Source organism: Orbicella faveolata, unplaced genomic scaffold (assembly GCF_042242905.1).
Source record: "Orbicella faveolata isolate gen_17 unplaced genomic scaffold, um_ofav_v1 contig_37, whole genome shotgun sequence".
Classification (NCBI taxonomy): Eukaryota; Metazoa; Cnidaria; class Anthozoa; order Scleractinia; family Merulinidae; genus Orbicella; species Orbicella faveolata.
The window spans coordinates 1,409,930-1,432,500 of NW_028301566.1; the positions used below are offsets into that span (position 1 = coordinate 1,409,930).

The window sequence follows — 22,571 nt, forward strand, 5'->3', positions numbered from 1 at the left end:
TAATCAACAGCAAACGTACAACACGTACTAATCCATTTCCAGCACTACATTTTTTGTGAATCTTTTGTCGCTAAAAATTCTCTTATACAACAGCGCTTTACAAGTAACTTCGTCTACTTCAACATGATTTCTCACCCAATCATGCAGCCAAGACAATGATCGAACATGAATTCAGTTCAGTCAGTTATATATCGAATCAGCAGAACCATTCACTAGCATTCCTCTTTGTCACTATCAACCTGTATTTTTAGTTTACCTCATTACATCTGGCTCAACAGTTCAACTTTTTTCCAAGAGAAATACGTTTAGTCACAAGCGATGGAAAAATAATTACAAGATTTTTAGAAATTAACCATTCTGATCAATACAAACTTTCACCACTTGCGCCACGATGGCGGACAGATGACCAGAAAAAAGTGCTCTTTGTTCGTGCCTGTGTTATCAAAAAGGGGCCTAAAAGAATGACAAACGTGTATATAATATAAATCTAGAACGTCCGGGCTATAGAGTAACTACAGCAAATCTGAGAGAAATTCTTTGAATATTGAACGAGAAGCTTCGATCTGATTAACAACCGCAGACGGGAAGGTGACGAGAGTTCGAAAAACCATAAAAATCGCAACCTTTTTGTGGTTTCAAGCAAATTTTCAGTAGTTATATTTTTTAAGTAAGCGAAAGTAACTCAATTTTGCTTGCTTTTCTAGCTAATTGTAATATCTGTATTAAATCGGGTGAATATCTAACTTGAACACACTCGAAGATCGCCCTGTAGAGGCTAGGAAACCAGTCAGACTGATTGACTGACAAAAATAAACGCGTTCAATACATATATAGTCATATGATGTATTTATTTTATTTGTTTATTTATTTACTTATTTACTTATTTATTTATTTATTTATTTATTTATCGCTTCAGGCGGGATTGTTCGAAAGCCGGTTAACACTAACCCACGATTACGTGTTAACCGAATTATTAATTTTTCTTTCATAAAGATGTTTTTCACTTCTTATGTCCTGTGTTGTTTGACATTACTCAAGCTCAAAAATGTAAACAGGAAACCTCATCGAAAAATACAAAACTGAAATCATAATCCTCGCTCATGATCCTGGGTTAACTTAATCGGGCTTTGGGGTGGATTCATGGCCCTGACTCAGTATATTCCTGAGACTTAAGAATCATCACTGGCTTGGGTCATAAACATTCTTGTCGAATAGTATAGGTAAACACTTCTTTAAGGCAGAGTGTTACTGATACTCGTATGAATAAAAGCAAGCTTTAATGAGAAGAGTTTGTGGTTTCAAGTTAAGGTCACTATACCCGCTATACGGATTATGGCTATCACGTTCAAGGGAGTTCGTGGTTCTATATCATTTATGTCAGATCAAGTTACTTATACCTGTTTTGCTTCATTTACTGCTATCTCCTTGGCTGCACTGCATCGAGTGTCTGCAGGTTCCTTTCTAATTTTCTAGATCGCTCCTGGGCTCCACGCACCTAATCACTCCATTGTGATCCTATCTACTGTGGCCTTTGGCCATTCCCTACAATAAGAGTTTTAGACTCCCTCGCCGTTCCTCAGTCGAGTTTCATAACTGGGCTTGCTTGGTTATGGCGTCTCTCGGTTTGCTCAGTCTTAAAGAATGGCCAATCAATTTTCATAGCCCACCATCAGGCTGTTGTCTGGAACCTCGCACGCGTGTGGACGAGAATGCAGGTTCGGTTCCCCTGGAAAACGTCTTTTTTTTTCTCGCAGGCTATAATGTCTACTGATATTTCTCTTCCGATTGGAGTTCTTATCTTCTCTTGCTGTGCTGTTCTATAGAGGTGTTTGTTTGGGATGATATTAACCGGTCATTTGACCCCAACAATGCAGCACATGCATTGGTTTACAAACGCCTGGGATTTTTCCGTGAAGCCTTTTTGTCAATCGCCAAGTTTCAGCCCTTTATATCTCATTAAGGTTATTCTTCTGAAGTAGTTTGTTTGATCTCCACGTAATTGTAAGTGAAGGAAGACTGCTCTTGTTTGCAGTTCTCCTCAGGTTTTCCTGCACGGTTGCTCTATCAAGAGCTATCGCAGTAGGTAGGAAAGGAACAGGTTACTACTTCCTACGGTTCATTCAATCGATTCGTATTGCTTACATCTTGGTTATTTCACTGTTAAAACCTTTCATCTTATGGCCGCCTGAAGAATTGCGGCTAGTGACGGAACATTCTCCAGTGCATTTCAAGTGATGAGTGTAGAACAGAAAGGCCAATCCTATATCATCTGCAAATCCAGATCACAAACGGTCTAGAGAGAAGGAACCAAATAATCGTGACTCCTTTGCCTCTTTGCTAGTTCTCAGTATGAAGGAGAAGACTTCTTTTTTTTATTCTGTTTATTCTGTAATGGCGGGGATATTCCAGAGTGTGTCGCGGTTGAATTCGTCAAAGGCTTTTCCGAAGTCTATGAATGCAATATAAAGACACTAATTCTACTTTGGCCACTGACTGCTCTGTGAATATAGTCTATTACTGTGGTTGGGATATGAATTGTTGTGAAATCTTGGAAAGTTTGAAATACTGCCGACCGATTGAGCATGATGGTCGATGAAATTTATGCCAAGTAACGCATTTTCAGTAGGCCAGGACAGACAGATTTTCTTTATTTGTTCAAACAATTAAAACAATTACAATTAGACTTACACTACAGTTACGAAAACAGTCTACGGAGTACATATCTACACATTACAATCTACACATTACATACAACCAACTTACAGTATGTTACTTACAGAAAAAAGGAGTCCAACTTACAGCTTTGGGTTACATTGACATGCAATATGACAGACACTTCAGAAAATAACACAAGTACACTAAGTACAAGACAATAATTATTACTAAAAAAATAATAGAAAGCTTACAGTTGTTGAGGCACGCTACCTGGAGTACAGTATAATTATAAATTACAATATTCGGTTAACAAAATTTAGCATAGATTTCTATATTAGTTTAGGACAGACAGATGAACACTGAGGCTTGAATGAATATTTACACAATATTTGTAAAATATACTCTGACTGTGGAGGCGCGGTGGCCTCATGGTTAGTGCGCTCGACTCCGGATCGAGCGCGCAGTCTGGGTTCGAGCCCTGGCCGCGGACATTATGTTGTGTTCTGGGGCAAGACACTTTACTCTCACAGTGCCTCTCTCCACCCAGGTGTATAAATGGGTACCGGCAAATTTAATGCTGGGTGCAACCTTGCGATGGACTAGCATCCCATCCCGGAGGAGTAGAATTATTATTATCAGAAATATTCCTAGTCGCTTCATGCTACAGACACCGGGATAAGCTCCAGCCTGATGGGCCACTTGGTTCGTATGCAGACCCTACCTTTACCTTCACCCATACTCTCACCACGTTTTATACCACTACCCGGTTCAATTTAATGTTGAATTTCAATTGATTTGCCAGGGTCACGTGGCTCTTATAGTTCAGGTATATCTTGACAAATAAGAAGATAGAGTTTTGTTCATTGTGTCTGTCATATCTAATGATTAGCCTGGTCCGTGGAAACTATGAAGGAGCATTTTGATAGCTAGGGCCATTTCATGGTTTGGCCGGACCACGGAGCTAAAACTTCGATTTTGTGGTCACCTATACGTAATTCAACTATAGTCATATTCGAGGTATAATAAATATAGAGATAGGAAATCTCGAGTAATCTAAAATCTAAATTAGTGAGGGTTTCTAGAGGCGCCGAGAAACCCAAATCTCTTGTACCGCATGTTCAGCTGTTAACCGGTTGTACAATGCTCGTGCTAGACCGTATTATACAAGGCTCTTTTCAACTTGCAAGAATAAAACATCTTTGAAAACTCTCGTTTGTCACCCCGACCGACTGCGCTGACCCAAATGTCAAAGCCGGCTATTGCTTACTTTTTCTCCGTAGAATAAAACAAACGTTTAATAGCTAATTGTCAATGCCAGCACGTCAGTCTAAAAGACAATTTATTTTGACGCCAGTTCTTCTATTCCAAATATCTTTTAGTTAAGCTTTTGTACTTTGCACTTTACAAATGAAGACAACTAGATTTACACGAAAGTTGGTGTGTACTGACAAGGGAAGTATGGCACACAAAGGAAAGAAATAGAAAAGGCACGGGCCAGTATCTATTTAACAATTAGATTATGAGCTCGAGATTTCTATGAGGTGATAGTTGATGAGGCCGAAGGCCGAATCAACTATCGCCTCATAGAAATCGAGAGCGCATAATCTAATTGTTTTAGGAGAATTCCAACTCATGATAAATTAACGCAAATAATGGTTTCCAAATATTTTTCGACGCATTACTAAACTTTACGCCTAAACAATACGCACGTATTGAATTGTCCTTAGTAAATTTGCAGTTGTTTACGCGCGCGCACCGGTTTTTCAATAATTTGAAGTTTTTAAAGTCAAGAACCCGTTTATGTCCTTCTTTTTGTCTTCTCAGGAATATAATTATCCATTTACATCTAAACTTTCTTCCAAAACTTCGGAAAAACGATAAAAACGTCGCATTTCGTGGACGACCGACAGCTACTGCATTCTAATGGTTGATAGTAGCGGAGCTCCGGCGGCCCGAAGGGCCGCCAAGCGGAATCCCATACTCATATAGGAAAGAAAAGGAAACCCACGAGTTGATTTTCTCATGGTTATCATGGCTAGCGGTATTGCTCGCGGGCGCGTACGCACGACGGCGGCGACGACGACGACGACGACGACGGAGTCGCGCAACATGGCGACCATATTCTAAATAATAGGTTAACAGAGACATGCAGCCTTGTTTTACCGTGTACTTCTTTGATATCGGACATCCATGTTACGATCAATTGACACCTGTCAAAATAAGGTATCCACTGACCAGTATCACGTGACCATATCGCGGGCTCAAGTTTACAGCTCATCGAGGTCACTTGTTTTTTTGAAGTTGACCGCTGACCAAGTGCTGGTTTTCGATTGGATCGCGGGCTCATGTCAGGTTAACTTGTTAAAAACAAGGCAGAATTGTTCGGAAACCGGTTAACGCTTACCCAGCATTAAAAGTTAACCGAATTATAACTTTTTCTTCTATACAAATGTTTTTTGCTGCTTTGTTTTGTGTATATAGTGATAATTAAAACTCAAAACACAAGGCCAAACAATGTACAGAAAACCTCAACGCAAAGTTGCAAAACTCAAATCAAAATTTTACCTTTTATGGGTTAGCTTAATTTGGCTCTGAACAACCCGGCCCAGGAGCTACGCTTTTAGGCTGGCCTAAATCTATATATTATACGAGTAGCTCAGCCAATCAGATTGCAGCATTTGTATTAGTATACTAGTAGAATTCAACTTATACTGAATAGAGGCTTGATAAGTTCCTCCGGTTTGCAGTCTTATAATCGGTTATGTAGTTTGTTTAAAATGTTTTCGCTGGGTATTTAAGTACGTTTGTCCAGTTTTTGCAGTGTTTCTTTCCTATATTGGCCATGCCTGTTGGATTCTTTCACGATCTTGATTGAATCAGCATTTGAACGTGTTCAAGGTGATGCGTCAGGTTCCTAGTGACGCATCTCTTTTAGTGGTTATAATACTTGACCATGTCGGTGGGATTGCCTCACGATCTTGATTGAATCAGCATTTGAACGTGTTCAAGGTGATGCGTCAGGTTCCTAGTGACGCATCTCTTCTAGTGGTTATAATACTTGACCATGTCGGTGGGATTGCCTCACGATCTTGATTGAATCAACATTTGAACGTGTTCAAGGTGATGTGTCAGGTACCTAGTGACGTATCTCCTATGGTGGTTAACCTTACTCGAACGGAAATCTACCATATAGTTCCGCAGACTTAGCGATAAGTTTGATCCAAGAGAATTTCCGGTGGTAATTTTTGCGTCGCGTTTCGGCCTAATTTTAGACCAAACCGTCTTAGTCTCAGCTTATTGTGTTCGCCGTCATAGTGACGCAATGGCAGAATAGGATTTCAAGGCTTTTGTCTCTTCTACTGTTTCCTTTTGTGGTTTTATGATCTACACATCGGATCGCTTTCTCTCCGTTACGAAGCCTTTATTGCCTTTATATTTCATTTTATGAAGTCGTTGTTATTTTCTGCGAGAGCTCTTCTGTGTTTACACCTTACAAACAAGGTGAATAAGTAGACTTATTATATGGTAAGGTTGTCTTGAAGTAAATCCGAGCATTCTGATTGGTTATTTATGGTTCCGTATTTTGCCAAATGGACCGTTTCCATGGAGACGGCCATGAGCCTTGCTTTTTTTTAATTTTTGCTATATGATAAACAATATAGTTACTAACCTAGCTTATTCTAGCCGCACTAGGGAATATTGGTCCTCGGTCGTTTTTGTACGGACTTGGCTGCGCTCGGTGTAATTAAAGGTCATTATTTTGGAGGGACTTGTCTCACTAGCCTGTAACAAAAAAGAGCATTCTCATTGGCTGCCTGTATGATCCAAATTTGGAATATGAATCCCTAAGATGAACAGTTTACTAAACAATTTCGCTGATTTTCTTCCTTGCAATGTTTTACTATTGAGAACTTTATTCTTTACATGGAATCCCCCTACAACTGTTGCTATAAATGTAGCTTGAAAAGTATATAAATATGGTTAACTTTGTCGCCTGCGTTTCACGGAGAAGATAAACATTTATTTGTCGGTAAACTTGTAAACAGATCAGCATGTAGTAATTCATACTGATCTCACACTAGATACATAATGGCTACACTTCCATATTTTTCAGGATTGAAAATAATAAAGTTAACGGCAAAACCACACCGACAAACCAGTGAAGAGCGCCGGATCTATTAAGACTTGGACAAATGTTGAAATAATGAATAAAATCGTTAAACTGATCTTTACGGTGGGGAGAAGAGATAAAGACACAGATTAAATAAAGAAATATACTGCAACATATATTTTCCCGATATTCCGGTTTGGAAAACAAACTTTCCTCAGGGGCTAGAAGAAAAAATCTTGAAAGAAGTTTTTTCTTCTTGCCGCTGAAGTAGGTTTAGTTTATTTAACCGAAATATCAAGCAAATATATTTTGACTTTATTTCTTTATTTGATTTCTGTCTTCATCGCCTCTCCCTGCTTTAAGGATCAGTTTCCCGATTTTATATTTATTTTAAAAATATAAACTGCCAGGTTAGGTAGCTAAAGAAGTGTCACTCTTCTCCGACCTAATTTGAGCCTGAAGCTAAAATTAAGTTAATTTGATGATACATAAATTCTACACAGAGAATTTCAGTAACTGCATGTGTAAGTCCAATGTTCGTGCAATTTACATCATTTGAAAGCTGGTCTTTGTTTCGTAAAATGTTTGCGTTCGACATGAAAACAAAGCCATTGCAGGTGAAAAAATATAAATCCCGTTACTCCAATTTGTTGTTTTCCTTGCGCAATGTTTTTGCACGTAGGTACGAGCACATTGCAAATGAAGCCCTTTTCCCTGGACACAGTATTTTCGTAGACAAAGTCAGACGAAAGTTGTTTGGAGAAAGATGGCTAAGGAGTTGAAGGAATTCGAAAGATTTTCCAAAGACATGGCAACATTCAATACAGTTTTAAATGTGATTCGTAACATTTTATTGTTCGCTGGTATTGTATCTAATCTGTTGGTCTGCACTGTGATGATAAAGAAGAAAGATCGGAAAACACTCTCCAAATTCTTCATCTTCAACTTGGCTTTAGCGGACTTTGTATTCAGAATACTTGGAATCTATAAGAGGATTGTCGAGGAAGTTAATGATGGTGCCATTTCACCCCCACATTGTAAAGCCGTTGTGTTCTTTCAGTACACCTGTGAAACTGTTCTATTCGCCCTTTTGGCTGGTATTGCGATGGATCGTGGCAAAAACATCGTTCACCCATTGCAAAGCTTCAAAACTCGGTATTGTCATCGAAAGAAGGCGATTATTCTCATATGGATCTATGCAGTTTCAATTTCAGCAGGTTTTGTCTACAGTGCAACAAGCAGAAGATTAATGCGTCAGTTCACGGGATATGGAAATAACTCAACAACTGATAATATAACGAACACGAAGGCTCCTCACAGGGTCCTTACCCTCAAGTCGCATAGAGCACATTGCATTGCTGGGCCACATGGATCATTGCGAAGCCAGATTGCGTTCACTATTTACTTCGTATGTGGATTCTTAGTGCCTCTTTGTATCATGATAATTTCTTATACTAGAGTTTTTTGTTTCTTGTCAAACAGGGCAAAACATTCAATGCTGAACCGTTCAGTTGTCAAATCGAAGTTTAAGACCTTATTAATCCTTGTAATGCTTGTGTTTAGTTTTGTCGTTAGCTGGGGTCCCATAACAATGTTGGATTTGATACAGTCTTACATCCATCCAGGGCAAGGCGGAATGTGGTTAAGACCTCTCACTGAATGTTTGTGTTATTCAAGTTCAATACTTAATCCTGTTTTTTATGCGCTTGGAAATAAATCATTTAGGAAGGAAGCCATTTCCCTCATATTGTGCAATCGGAAATTCAAGTGCTTTTATGGACATTGAGCTACAAGTTTAGATGCAAGCTGGCTTATATCATAGAGAACTTTATCAAAACGTTCAGTAAGCTAAAATTGTTATTTGTTGTGGTTCGAAAAACAGTAGCAAATCGCTGTTTTTTGGGTCTTTGTTGACGCACTGACAATTTTTAAATTGTAAAAGGGCCGAATTTTCATTAGTCGAGCCATTCTATGCTGACTACCACCTTGCTTTCGTTTCGAAATGTTTTATTTAACGTCAATTTGATTTATTTTGTTATCTTACAGTTGTTGTCCCTCAAGATTCTTGTTAAGTGCCTGACTTTGCATTCGGGAGGATTCAGGCTTCCTCCAAAAGGGAGGTTTTACCTGACGGGAAACAGGCACGTCATTATTATCTGCATCTTACAATGACATAACCTCACACATGTATTTGTTGGTCTCAATAAACGGGGTCTGTTGCTCGCAGCACTGCAGTCTGATATTCAGTGCAGCAGTCAGTTTCCCTATTAACAAGTGACAAGTTGATTTATTGTCTGTTATGGGGAATAGGGGAAGTACATATTTTTACATATTTTTGGCACCTTGTTGGTTAGGTTTTTGCTGTTTATTCTATGACATCTATCAGAACAAAGCAGAAAGCGTTGTTACCCGTTAAGATCTAAGAGTTGAAGCAAGCAATCCCATAACCTCTGTAACCATAAAATATTTTATTTCACCTTTTATTAGCCGTGACCATTTGAATCACTCTATCTGTTAGCTTCTGTTACCCAATACTCTGATGTTTCCATATTAAATCTGCCAAGCTTTACACATTCCGCAAATTGTGAAATTTAGTAGTGCAGTAGTAAGCATATGCATAAAAATGATTGACCATTTGCAGCAGGTCAAATACTAAGCAGAAGTTGTTGAGACAGCAGGTTTAAGGGAAAGCGAGATGTCAGTTTCCATGTCAGTGTTTGCTTTGCGTTATGAAGGACAGGTTAGGGCTTTAACGATTTTCCTCGTTAAGGCCTTCAGAAGGTAATATGATCACGATATGACGACACTTAAAGTGTTGAACGTGACGTTATGGTCGCAGAACGTGGATCAGGACAACTGTACGTGAAGACATCTTTCTGTAAACGCTTATTCAACCAAAGGGCGCACTAGCGATGATTTCTACAAACGTATTATTCTTCGTGTTTGTAACTATTGTTTTTAATCGTGATTTCGGATCCTCCCACCCTAGCACAAACCAAAAAAACGCTGGAGGTTGTGTCGTGCAGCAGATATGCCACGACCGACCATCCCCTCAAGAGTTTACTGAGCTTGTTAGTCTTGTAAAAGAAATGGGAAAGAAATTGGATGTTATGGAGGCTAAACTTGATGCAGTTTGCAGCGGTGAATGTCCATCGAAGCGAGGTAAAGCACAAATAAATAGATAATTATAATATATCTGCTTTGTAACGAGGTCGGTAGAGCGTCGCACTGAAAGAAGAGATTTCAAAGGTTCTCAGATAAGCACTTAGCTTTGATATACACATTTTTGCCTCTAGTTCCAAGGAATTGTGCAGAGGTTTACAAATCAGGAAACAAAACCAGTGGAGTTTACACCATACGTCCTGATGACGGTGACGCGTTTGATGTTTACTGTGATCACTCTACCAGTGGGGGAGGGTGGACGGTGTTTCAAAAGAGACTGAATGGAGCAGTAGATTTCTACCGCGGCTGGGATAATTATAAGAAAGGATTTGGACTCATGGATGGAGAGTTTTGGTTGGGTTTGGACAAAATCCATCGCCTGACAAATCAAACTGTCAATGAACTTCGTGTGGATTTGGAAGATTTTAACCTAGCCAAGGCTTATGCAGGTTACGATCTGTTCAAAGTGGAAAATGAGAGCAAAAACTATGAGCTCAACTTGGGAGCTTATTCTGGTAAGTTTAAGTCACTAAAGATGACCTTGTTTTCAGCAAGCTGGCTACAGAAAATTATTTCTACTTAAATGTTTTACGGAGAGAAATAGGTAACCACCGTTCAGTGAGTAGATTGATTGACTTCTTGCAATGCAAATAAACTCTAGTCATAAATGTGTTTTGGCTGCCATCACGTAAAGCGATGCTTATGACATGGAATGACGTTATAGATAGACAAATCTTCCGTTAGGACCTTTTCTTCCTTCCTTTTTCGAAAGGTTTGCTTTGACATGATACAACCTATAGGTACGTAGAGGCAGTTTTGTGTTTCAATTATCAACGAAATTAGAGTGTGTCAACTTCGTTATATTTATTTTTTAATTTCCCGTCAATTTTTCTTTATTTGGCAGTGAAAAATGTAACTGCAACAATTAAAACCTTGGCTACAACTTTTATAGATGGAAACTTTATTAACGTGTCAATGCCTTGTAGCCTGGGGAAGTCCCATACTAATTTGGGGACACAAAATAAATAGAGGAAAAAAGAAACAATTTGAAAAAAAAAAAAAAATGTCCGTATTAAAACTATTTAAAATGTCTAACAATAATATACAATCTAACACCAATGAATTATACTAATCTAAAAACCAACAATAGCTGACTGATCTGATAATCTGCTGATGATTCGGTAATAATGGCTAAAAATGTGATATATAATTATATCAATATTATATAAAATGATAAAAAGTATATTTAATTATGATGAGCAGAGCGAACAGCCCTTGCAGCCATCAGTAACCAGTCAAACTATATCGCACTTACGCCTCATAGCGTAGGCCTAAGATAGGGAATGTGAAGAATGGTTTCCGTATGTTATAGTGTTATATCTAGGATTATTAATAACTGGATCATTGGATAATGCAATTCGAGAGTTTGCATTGGCTTAGCCATCATGGGTTATGAGCCATTATACTATGTTTAACAAATATGGTAAGCGTACGCACGATTTTCTACCTTTTTGGCGCGTTTTTTTAGTTTAGTTTTCTATATTTTGGAGGCGTTTTTAATCAAACAATTGTTCGACTCGTGCTTGTTGGATATGAGATGATTATAGCCAACTCATATCCAACACGCGGTCGGGGAATAATTGTTAAATATCCGTAACTCGGCTTTTAATCAATTGGGGTGCGGAGTTTAGAACGCTCCTTTGATGTAATCCAGGTGTGGTGTGTTTAACCTCTTTCCTTTTAGGTACAGCGGGTGATTCATTATCCAAGGGTAACGGGATGGCGTTCTCGACAAAGGACAGAGATAATGACGTTTGGGGAAAGGATTGCGCTGGTGAGCACAGAGCTGCTTGGTGGTACAGAACGTGCCATGACTCCAACTTGAATGGAATTTACTTTCAGGGGCATTACACTGGCCGAGTTAACAACGCCTACGCTCATGGGTGTGTGTGGAAAACATGGCGGGGATATTACTACTCACTGAAGACGGTGACCATGAAAATAAGACCAACTTGCTTCTGACTTGTTGAACGGAAGTAAGAATTGGAACAGTTTCAAAATGCTGGTGATTAAAGAGATCACATGTTATCATGCGACCTAAGCCTCGAGTAGCTATTAATCTCGGAAATCGGATCATTCTAAGTAATATAGAGGAAACTATTAATAATGAAATAAAAGTAACAATCCCCTTGAAACAAAATATATAATTAATTAGTCAGATAAAAAGAATAGGATTAATATTAAAGCTTTGCTGCCGGATACCATCGCGGAGCTTTTGTTTTAATCTACATAATTGTTACAGAGGTTTTAAGCGGGAAGCGTGTCCAGCTAGAGACCTTTGGGGGTCACTAATATCAAGTTAACCAAAGAATAATCAAGCAACTTGTAGTGTCTTTTGAGAGGTAATCTTGACTCGCATGCTTTTAGAAATTTAAGATATCGATTCTAATTATGTTACTGAGATTATAGAGATATTTATTTCTGGACTTTACACTGACGTGCAGCGATTGTCGTAAGACTCGCGGAAACCGTACTTCCGTGCACTAACCGTGCACTACAACATACCCTTCCATTCGGCTGAGACGTGTTATTTATAATGCCGTAAATAGCTTAGGTTTCTTCCACGTTCTTTCGAAGCATTGTCTACATTTTAGTCGGATGTACACGAACGTTGGAAAAGTTAGGACGTCTACTAAGGAGCAATTTTTCAACAGAAAGTGTCAATGATGAGAGATGAGAGAAGGCAAGCTTTACTTCGATCTTCAAGGAGCAAACTCTCAGATTAAACGTGATGCATCTCTACCTCAATACATTCCATCGTGCTCATTAAGAGCCCACCATTTAAGAATCGAGTAAAGATTAAAATATGCTTGTCTAAGTCTATGTCATCTCAAAAATTAAATTCTAAGCCTCGGAATACGCATTTCTAGCTTTCTCATTGGCTCCTGTATCCCGGTTACCAGCCACTATTGTCAGGAAATAAAATGATTGGCACCGTTTATTTTCTAAGCTCTTCATAAAAAAAATTACCGATAAGCAGTAATGTTACAAATGGTGGTGCAATAATTTTGGGAAATTCAGAAAACCATCAGAAATGATTTCTAAATTTCGCTTTAATGCCGAACTGACATTTATTAATGAAATGATCATACAATTAGACTGCTGCCATGCTGTTTTTCTCTGGAAATGAAGCGGGGATTATGAGGCGAGACTTTTCAGACTAGAAGGGATTAGGTCTCGCCCCAACCCTTTAATCTTTACCGCGGCTGCTAGATTTGTAACATGCAATCGTTAGCAAAAATGTATTGATTTTTAGAACGATCTTAGACAGGAGCCTATTACAGAAGTCTTTTAATAATTACAGAGATTGAATTTCCGGCATCCCCCATCCAGTACAATCTGCAGACTGACCTCCTGGCGTGTGTTGGCTTTCAAAATGTTTATGCAGGTAGCCGATCGCGACCTCAATTTGCTGGGAAGGCCTGCGCCATAATTAACACTTAAGGTCGAGGTGTCTACGTAAGTGTTTTCCAATAGTAGTAATATTAAAATTGGGTAAAAATAGCCAGAAATGTGAATATTGTAATTTGCAATATGATTCTGAACTATGTAAAGAGAAAACTCAACTCGTCCTTGACTTTGGACATTGTAAAACATGTACAGTATCTTCTGTTCAGTAGGGTGGGTAGCCTGGCACGAAACAATCTGCAATCTGCAATCTGCACTCTGCATTCTGCACTCTCTTGATGCCAATGGACTGAGTGTTTAGTCCGTAGCTTATATATCATTTATATATCGAGCTAAAGAGGCGAAAAATGAGGTTAAAGCCCACTGGCATGGTGAAGAAATGGTTCAAAACTTATCGGTATGAGAACACATGAGGAGATATGAGTGACACCGTTGAAAACATTCATGAAGATATCGGTGATCCTTGTCTGAGACCTTATCACAAAGAAAGTAACGCTTCTTATTCGATCACCAAATCAAGGAAATCCCTGTACTGCAGGTTCTCATTTCCCCCCCTATTTTTTCGTATTTTTTCCCTGCCAATATCAGTGATTTTCCACTGTTTGCATTTCCTTTCTGACGGTTCTTCGTCTTCGGCTTAGCCCATCCGTTGCCTCACGTGGTTAAGAAGAGGCTTTCGGCACAGTTGTGTATCTATATATCGTTAGGCATTTACGATCGTAGGTTCTGGGGTGTTAATCCCAGGTGCGGGCTTCGAAATTTAATTTTTCTTTCTTTCTTTGTCATCTTTGGAGAGATCTTAGAAATAAAAAGAAACTATGTTCTGTGTGAAACCACTATACCACAAGGACAGCACCGCGTCTGCCGCGTCTCGTCAACAAAGTTAGGCTCTGTTCGGTGGGGTTCATATTTGGCTGGGTGACCAAATACGAATACCCCGCCCTTGTTGTAATGATTTATTCATTTTTGCCCTTTCCAAGGCGATATCAGTGATTGCAGAACTCGCAGCTCTGTGCACTGTCACTTCGCCATGTCCATATTTATTTACAGTACCGTAATAATAATATCGAAACGTATCGTTCCAATTCTCCTCAATTCTCCGGTCCGTTTCACGTCTAAAAATTTTAATCGCGGTTTAAATCATTCGAAAATTCATGCAACTCATCAATTTTGTGATTTTCAATATCTTTTTTTTTTCGGCTGTCGAGTACAGTCAAACGTGCATTTCGCGAATATATATTTAGCAGACACCCTCGTTAAATGCGCTATTTACATAATTAGCTTCTGTACGGAGAAACACTAGTGCGAAAATCTATTCAATGTAGATTATTTCTGAGGTAAGATAATGAGTACAGTCTGCGTCAGAACTGCGAAGAAAAAAAACAAACAACAACAAAAAAAAAAACCAGGTAGAATTCAAAAGTAAGCCGTATGTGGACACATAATCATTGCGGACATATATTTTCTGTCAACACGGGCCGCGCGAGATTGGATCCTTAACTTTGCTCCCTTAGACTCATGGGAAGAGGAAGGGAGTGAAAGTGAGTTGTTTCCGTACATCAGGGCTTGGAAGAATTTATATTTTGTGTGGAAAATCTTCTTTTGATATGTCCAAAGCTAGCCAGTCGACGAAATTTAGAGGAGTAGATGTGGATGAGCTCGATGAAAACAAATTCCAGGACGATGGAGACGAAGATTCAGGACAGAGCGGACCTGATGAAGCAGAAGTTAACAACTTATTAATGCAGTATCCTTTGAGTCAAACGTAGCTTCTAGTCCACACTTTTTAGCTTAACAGCTGAGTCAAGACAAAACACCTAGCTTTCGATAAAATTCTAACAAGGAAGTTTTTTTTCGGATAGTTCTAGCGTTGTTTGAAAGCATGTAAACTTTTAATTATCTCTTCTCCCTGTACAGTAACCCCTGTAAATCTCTGTCTAAGATAATGTCTATCTTAGCATCTCATGGAAATCCTTCTGGCAGGTCAATTTGAGCTTAAGTTGATAATTTTTAGAGAAAGAGGCAAGAGTAGCGGGGTATACAGGACACGTGAGACCAAGTGAGGTGTTGTGATGGGGTTGTCTCTTGCAGGTTTCTTTTTGGTGGCTTTTAACATTATGCTAGCCTAGTGTGTTAAATTGTAAATAACTACATTTAACGTTTTTTTACTATAATCTAGTTATGCTACGCTTTCAAGGGATGCACAGTTAAAACACAAAATGGCGGAATGACAAAATGACACTATGGGTAAGAGTCAATGTGGGATATGGGTTAACCATTGCAATTATTCAGAGCAAGCCACTGTCGACTCAGTGATAGCTGGGCTAAGCGGAGTGCTACTTTGGCTAACCGTAGCACCATCTTGTCACTTCAGCATTTTGTGTTTTAAACACACTCCCTTTTGAATGGTGTACCATGGAATATCCCACGAGTAACTTGTATTTTCTCAGTGTTTTTACGCCAAGAAAATACAAGGGACAAGTGGGATATTCCAAGTATACCGCATGAAAGTGTTGCATAACTGTTTTACACCATACCATAGAAAATACAGTGGCCACCACAATTAATATAGGCATGATGGGAATGTTGGGTGTAATTTGGGTACAGTTTACTTGGCCCTGTGGAAACCAGAATTAATATACCAGTAGATCTCCACGTCTACACCACGGATACCTCCCTAATACATAAAGCATTTCTGCCCTTTTGGTGTCTGTATTAAAGAAGTTCCATTGTTGAGTAGTACTCCCTTTTTTTTTTTTAGGAAAACTGTCAAATTTGTCTTTAACATTAATCTAGGAAGAAAAATGCAGAAGCATTGAAAGCTGCCTTGACCAATGCACCTATTCTGTCTAAAAACCAAGCAACAAAGGTAAAATACAAAACAATCACTGTAATGTATATTGTTATTTAGCTGGCAATTTTCCCGCTACAGCACACCCGTTCATTGGCTAGTTCATGGTCACATGACATCTAACAATGAAACTGTCTCCTGCCAAATGCCATGAGTGGGCAACACTGCAAAAACTATGACGTCAAACAGGAAACAGTTCACTGTTACCCGCAAAATGTTGACCGCTGTTGCACGTCATTTGTCAATAAAGTGATTATTTGTTTTCCACGGGTTTAACCCATTTGTTTTGCTATAAAACAAATCACTTAATGACTGGTCTCTTGGGGAACAATGAATTTTGTTTCCCTTGTATCTCAATGTTTCCCTCGACTTTGTCTTGGGGAAACATTGAGATTCTCTGGAAACAAAATTCACTGTTCCCCTGGGGACCAATCATTAAGTGTTAATTTTTATTCCAAACAGTAACTACAACGTGTGTTTTGGTTTTTAAATATTTAAAGCATAATCTATGTGGTAATGACAGCAGTGCATGGGCTTGAAAATACCCATGTGTATTTGTATGTGTGCCAATACCCTGCTTGTCTTCTGTTTTCCACACTAACAATCACTATGGTGTAAATAGTTATACACAGGAAAAACTGAAGTATAACTTCATCTTGAGCATTAACAAGTGATGATTTGCAAAATGTATTTTACAGGACAAAGCATTTGCAGTAGTTTTGCGTGTTCTAACCGCTGTTAAGTCGGCTGAAGTGGAGAAAGCTGTTAAAACCCTAGACAAAAATGAGCAGGATGTGTTAATGAAGTACATCTATCGAGGGTTTGCAGAGCCAACTGAGGGATCAAGTGCCACTCTCCTTACATGGCATGAGAAGGTCAGCATAGTTTTGTTATCTCATTTTTCATCATGTCATGATGTGGTTACAACACTCTTTTGAGAAACTTGTGTGGAACCAGAGGTAACACATCAGTACAGCTTCAGGAGGGTATATCATGCTGCCGCATAGATGTCGTTGTATAAATGTGCAAGGGGTATTTTGTAAGTAGCCAGTGATGAACTGGGCACAGATGTCAAACAAGAGTCTTGGCCTGTAGTTTAACTGAGAATAGACCATTAATGCTGCCTTCTTCTATAAAATATTCCTAAGTAATTTTTGTTTTCTCTTTACACTTTTTGCAGTAGTTTTTAACCATTATATGCAATCATGAAACTGTACAAACATTAATGTAAAGCCAAATTGATTTTTTGCGGAGTGACTGACTGACTCTTTCAGGTGGAAAGCCAGATATTTACTTTAGTGTTGTCAGAAGAAACTTTCAAAGTGTTCTTTTCCTGTACAATTCAGCTAGCAACAGAACATTCTTGACTTCCTTGCATTGCTTCATTTCAGGTCCTAGCCTCTGCTGGTCTTGGTAGCATTGTCCGTGTTCTAACTGACCGAAAAACTTTGTAGATGGTCAAGCATTTTTTGGATAAATCAAAACTAAGGCAATTTCTCATGGGTAGAAGATTGCCCACAATAAAAGCAATTTTAAGTTTATATTTCTTTCATCATTCTTCCTAATCTATCCTGATTATTTTTCACATAATCTAAGCATGGAAAAAATTCACTTGTAAACACCTGTTAACTAAATACCATCCAAAGTGGTAAGGTCATGAAATTGTTATTTCCAGATTTACCATTTGAAGGGAATTCAATTGTTGGCTGGTAAGAATGGATGCCAAGGTATTGTTAGATGGTGAATTTCGTAATTTTCCTTTCCTCATTTTAAACATCAAATTCTTAATGTTATCATGATTGTGAACTAAGTAAAAAAGTAGAGTTCTTTTAAATGATGGAAATGTCAAAGCATTGACTGTATGGTGTTAATTATTTGAACATTACTTGACTACTTGTTGAGTCTATTTTTGTAAAATGAACCATTCCTTTTTTAGGAACAAGACTCAATAGCTAGCTTTGAAAATAAAATTTTGATAAATCTGACTGGTATTGTTTCATTTGAATGTGGTACTCTTGAACTGTACTTTCTAGTGTGAAATACAGGTGTATTAAGTCTCTCTCTATTTTCTTCCTCCTGTGATCAAGTTGAATATTCCTATACTGGAGTTGTAGCACTATAGAGATCTACATGAAATGTCTCATGCATTACAAGTTACAGTTTTAAAACATTGTTCAGCTCAAATTTCAGATACTGTAAATCCTCAAATTAGCACTCGGGGTGCTTATTTCAAATTTAGGAGAAGATGGGGGGGGGGCACTTATTTGAGGGGGGCGCTTACTCAAGGGGGGTGCTTATTCAATTTTTCCCAAATTGTGGCCTGACATGATCATGTTTTTTTAATACATCATCTGTGTGTAAACAACAACATAAGCTGTTTATCGACATAAAAAGCTGATCCTAAAGTTTAAATCACGGCACTGTTGGTACTTAACATGTTCACAAACTGAAATAATGCACAAAATATAATACTACACGACAAAAACTTTACATCCTTAGTTGTTTCAGTACTCGTCCACAAAATGGGGGGAGGGAAGGGGGATGCTTATTCGAGGGGGGTGCTTATTTTGAACTTTGGCTGATAAGAGGGGCGCTTATTCGAAGGGGGTGCTCATTCAAGGGCGGGGGGGGGGGGGGGTTGCTAATTTGAAGATTTATGGTATTGAATACAAGGTCCTCAAAACATCTCTACAATTATGGACTATAGAATATGTGACTCAGGTGTTGTGTAATTCTTTATTGCCATTGTGATGGTGAAGCTTCCCAACCTTATTTGCAGATGATATTCTTTCTTGCTGAATTTACAAACCTTTCTCCCTAACAAGCCTCTGCTTGATCTGGTAACGTGTTGTTTTGATTGTCATGCTTATGAAAAGTTTATCACTTGCCGAGGGACAATAAGAACTAATAAATGTTAGTAGCTAAAAATGTTCATTGAACCTGAAAAAATCTGCCCTGAGGTAGCTGCAGTGATAACCACAAACTAATCCAAGACAGCATGGATCTCTGTTGATCTTTGTCATGGCTATGAGAATTTTCAGCTTGAATGAGTGGGATAAGAATAATAATAAATGAAACTTCCAAATTTATGCAACTCGTACTGAGCCGACTTTCAGAATGTAACACGAGATGTGCTAATTTGCATGTTTTGGAGAAGTATATGTCTGGTTACTGGGAATTAAAAGGGTTTGCAGATACATGTGATTTGTTTATTTTTCACCAGATTAAAGTTACTGCATACAGAGGGTGGTAAAGGGGTGGTGGGTTCAATCACTTTTTGAAAACTACAAGTCAAAGAGGATTTTGTTTTTCGCTTATTTAATTTGTCCTTCAGTTTCCAGACCCAAAGTGCTCAAAAAATGTGTCCGTGATTTGCCACGCTCAATTTCAGTGAAAAGTACTTACAGAACATTTTCAAAATAGGATTAAAAAAAATATGGAGTGATCGTAGAAAAATCCCTCTCGGAGAAAAAACATTCCAAAAAAAAAAATTTGCAGACACTGTTTCGTTCTTTATATGTCAAAAACTAGCTACTCAGCCAAATTTGAAGGCAGACAAACAAATTTCCTTTGACCTAGGGAATCTGAGTCCCTGGGACAATTAAAACACCTACTCAAAGGAGATGTCTAAGGCACAGCATTCAAGGAAAGCAGCTTTCTTATTTAATTATTTCCATTATATTAGACATTAGGAATTAAGTATATATATTAGGTTTTTAAACTGACAAATTTTTAAACCGTGTTTAAAGAAAGATTAAATGTAACTGTAAATGACTAGCAGCTTTCAAAGGGGACCCAAAAGATGATTTGACGCTCACATTTAAAGGTAGTGAAAAATTCAACAATTCATATATTTCAAAATTCTTGGTATGTGATAGCCAGTCTCTAAGCTTTAATTTGATTTAGTATGGTTTAGGTCATTAACTAATCTTTTTGGGCCATTGCTAAGAAAATTTATTCTTTGTAACCTCGTCCTTTGTAGTTAGTTCAGAGTTATTTCATGTCTGATCTTTTTCAAGATCAGTAACGCCAGTGAGGACAACGTATCAGGCCATGCCCATGGCCATGTGACTAATTCTGAAAAAATGTAAAGGCTCCCAAGCATATATATGTATTTTTTTTATCAATTTAATATTTTTATTTTAATCTTTATTTTGCTGTGCGTTGGCATGGTTTCATTTCTTAAAGGTTCGAAATTTTCTGAAAAAAGCATGAGTTTACAAAAGGAATGCATAGCTATGTTTTTTTTTTTGTAATAACGTACTATATTTTATATTTTAGGGTTTTGTGTTCGACTACACTTTTTTTGTATTATCTTACATGTAGTATTGGGTTGTAAGTAGTGTAAATAGGGTACTGTATTTTTTTTTTGTAAGTAGTGTAATGTAGTAAATAAATAAATAAATTTAAAAATATATTACTAAAAAAATAACTATGTTTCAAAGATGGCTAGAATCATAACTCGCGGAAAAAAGCTAGATTTAATGAAAAACAGCATTCCGTTAGCATTTTAAGAAACTGCCCTCCGATCAGCGAAATTTCACCTCCTTAGCAACACACAGCTCTCGTGCATGATATCGGTTAATGGGCCCTTAAGGTAATTCCATTGAAATAGAACTCACCATAGATTTTCTTTCAAACTTTACCTGTAGGCTGCTTACATCAAGAGAACTCAAAATTTGAAATAAAAAAGCGGGGTCCCCATATTCATTTAGGAGCAGGAAGACCTTCAATAAACCCCATAATTCTGCTTTCAGAAACGTTTAAATTTGAACCATTCACCCTATGCTTTAAGAGAGCAGAAAAATAGAGAGCAAGTTAAGTGAGAAATACAACGGATGTATTGCAAAAATGTTAAGGAGCAATTTGATGTACGTTTCATGATAAGGGCACACATACTTACACATAGTCGACAGGGGTACAATATGTTCCAAGCATGGAGTGTTCTGGGGCCACATATTATCTTTTACGAGTGCTAGCTATGCTCTCATTTTCCGTGGTAATTAGGGATGAGCAATGCAATACTGAGGAATCACTTTAATCCAGGCATTTACCAATTATGTCTTAGAATAATGACAGCTTCTAAAATGGCAAGGTCTTCAATGTGCCTTATCTCGAAAATGAGCACATTTTTTTTGCTCTTTTGGCAAAAGCTGTTTTTTACTGGGAAACATTTTGGTTGTGATTGTCTTTAAGTATAAAACACCCAATGCTGTACTACACCCAGAACTAACACCCAGAGCCTGATGGATGCCCATTATTATTATCAGAGGACTGGCTTGTGAGCAGGCTCTTTGCAGGGAAAGAAAGACCCTGTTTGCAGGCTATCACAGGACATGTGGTAAGTGTAAGGCAAAAGAACACCAAAACTTGAAGATAAAACTAAAAAAGTTTTATTACCATCACAGCCTTTTAAAATCAGAACATAAAACAAAGCGTTGCCTTGAAAAATTACTGTTCACATTCTGTACAAATTAAATTATGCAATCCAGACACATCCAGCAATTCACTCTAGTGTCTTCAAATAATATGATACATGCTCGATAGAAAGTAGGTCAAATCCATGTAGTCGCATGTCACTGGACAAACTAAATTCAAATGCTTGGTTTCAGCTGCTTGTGGCCTCCTTCAGATAGGCAATGAGATCTGAAAAGGACAGTTGAGAGTTTATTATCAGAGCTGAAGATACCTGCACAGAAATAATTGGGCTGAACTTTGGACAAGACTTTCGGATGACATTGAAGCAACACATTTGCACAAATAACCTAGTTTAAAAGTACTATTGTTTTTAAATCAATCAAGTAGACCTTATATTTAATAGCAATTAAAACCTGAAAGTCACAATACAATGTTAAACGGCAAGCTCCAAAATTTTGCATAAAGTGAAATGTACAATAGTGATATTATTAATATCGATCACAATTGGTTTTCCCCATGCCTATTTGTCACATAATTAGTGCCCAATCATGTGGTAGTCCAACCATTACAACTATGCCATTTGCATGTCATTTGCATGTCATTTGCATGCCATTTGCATGTCAATTACATGCACTTCAATGGTTTCCTTCAAAATGTTCCCTACAGATTTTAAAAATCATGGAAAACTACTAACTTTTCGCTTAAAAGAAGTTCTTAACAGACTTATTTAATTCCAAAATTTGTTATTGATGTGATTGATTAGTAATTGGATCTTGTGTGGTACAATTCAGAAAGTTCTTGTGCTCATAATTTCTAATTAGCATGCTCATCCAATGTTTCAAGTAAATTGCACAGTTACTCCCTGAATTGTGTTCCACTTGGTCCCATTACTATACACCTTATATA

At 38.0% G+C, this 22,571-nt stretch overlaps 3 protein-coding genes across 3 annotated transcripts in view; 2 read left to right on the top strand and 1 right to left on the bottom strand.

Annotated features, from left to right (window-relative positions):
• Positions 1 to 9,489: 9,489 nt before the first annotated feature.
• On the top strand, positions 9,490 to 12,187 carry LOC110057778 (fibrinogen C domain-containing protein 1-like). The gene is made up of 3 exons (XM_020764372.2): positions 9,490 to 9,928; positions 10,063 to 10,443; positions 11,673 to 12,187. The coding sequence occupies exons 1-3, from the start codon at positions 9,679 to 9,681 to the stop codon at positions 11,948 to 11,950; spliced, it is 909 nt and encodes a 302-aa protein (XP_020620031.1). The 5' UTR covers positions 9,490 to 9,678; the 3' UTR covers positions 11,951 to 12,187.
• Positions 12,188 to 14,905: 2,718 nt separating this feature from the next.
• On the top strand, positions 14,906 to 18,232 carry LOC110057779 (actin-related protein 2/3 complex subunit 5-like). The gene is made up of 4 exons (XM_020764373.2): positions 14,906 to 15,143; positions 16,193 to 16,265; positions 16,946 to 17,122; positions 17,639 to 18,232. The coding sequence occupies exons 1-4, from the start codon at positions 15,004 to 15,006 to the stop codon at positions 17,699 to 17,701; spliced, it is 453 nt and encodes a 150-aa protein (XP_020620032.1). The 5' UTR covers positions 14,906 to 15,003; the 3' UTR covers positions 17,702 to 18,232.
• A 3,385-nt stretch (positions 18,233 to 21,617) lies between these two features.
• LOC110057772 (cytochrome c) overlaps positions 21,618 to 22,571 on the bottom strand; it is a 4,803-nt gene continuing 3,849 nt past the window's right edge. The window contains exon 5 of the mRNA XM_020764363.2: positions 21,618 to 21,893. Within this exon, the coding sequence (XP_020620022.1) occupies positions 21,856 to 21,893 (38 nt within the window). The 3' untranslated portion in view covers positions 21,618 to 21,855. The remainder of the gene's footprint in view (positions 21,894 to 22,571) is intronic.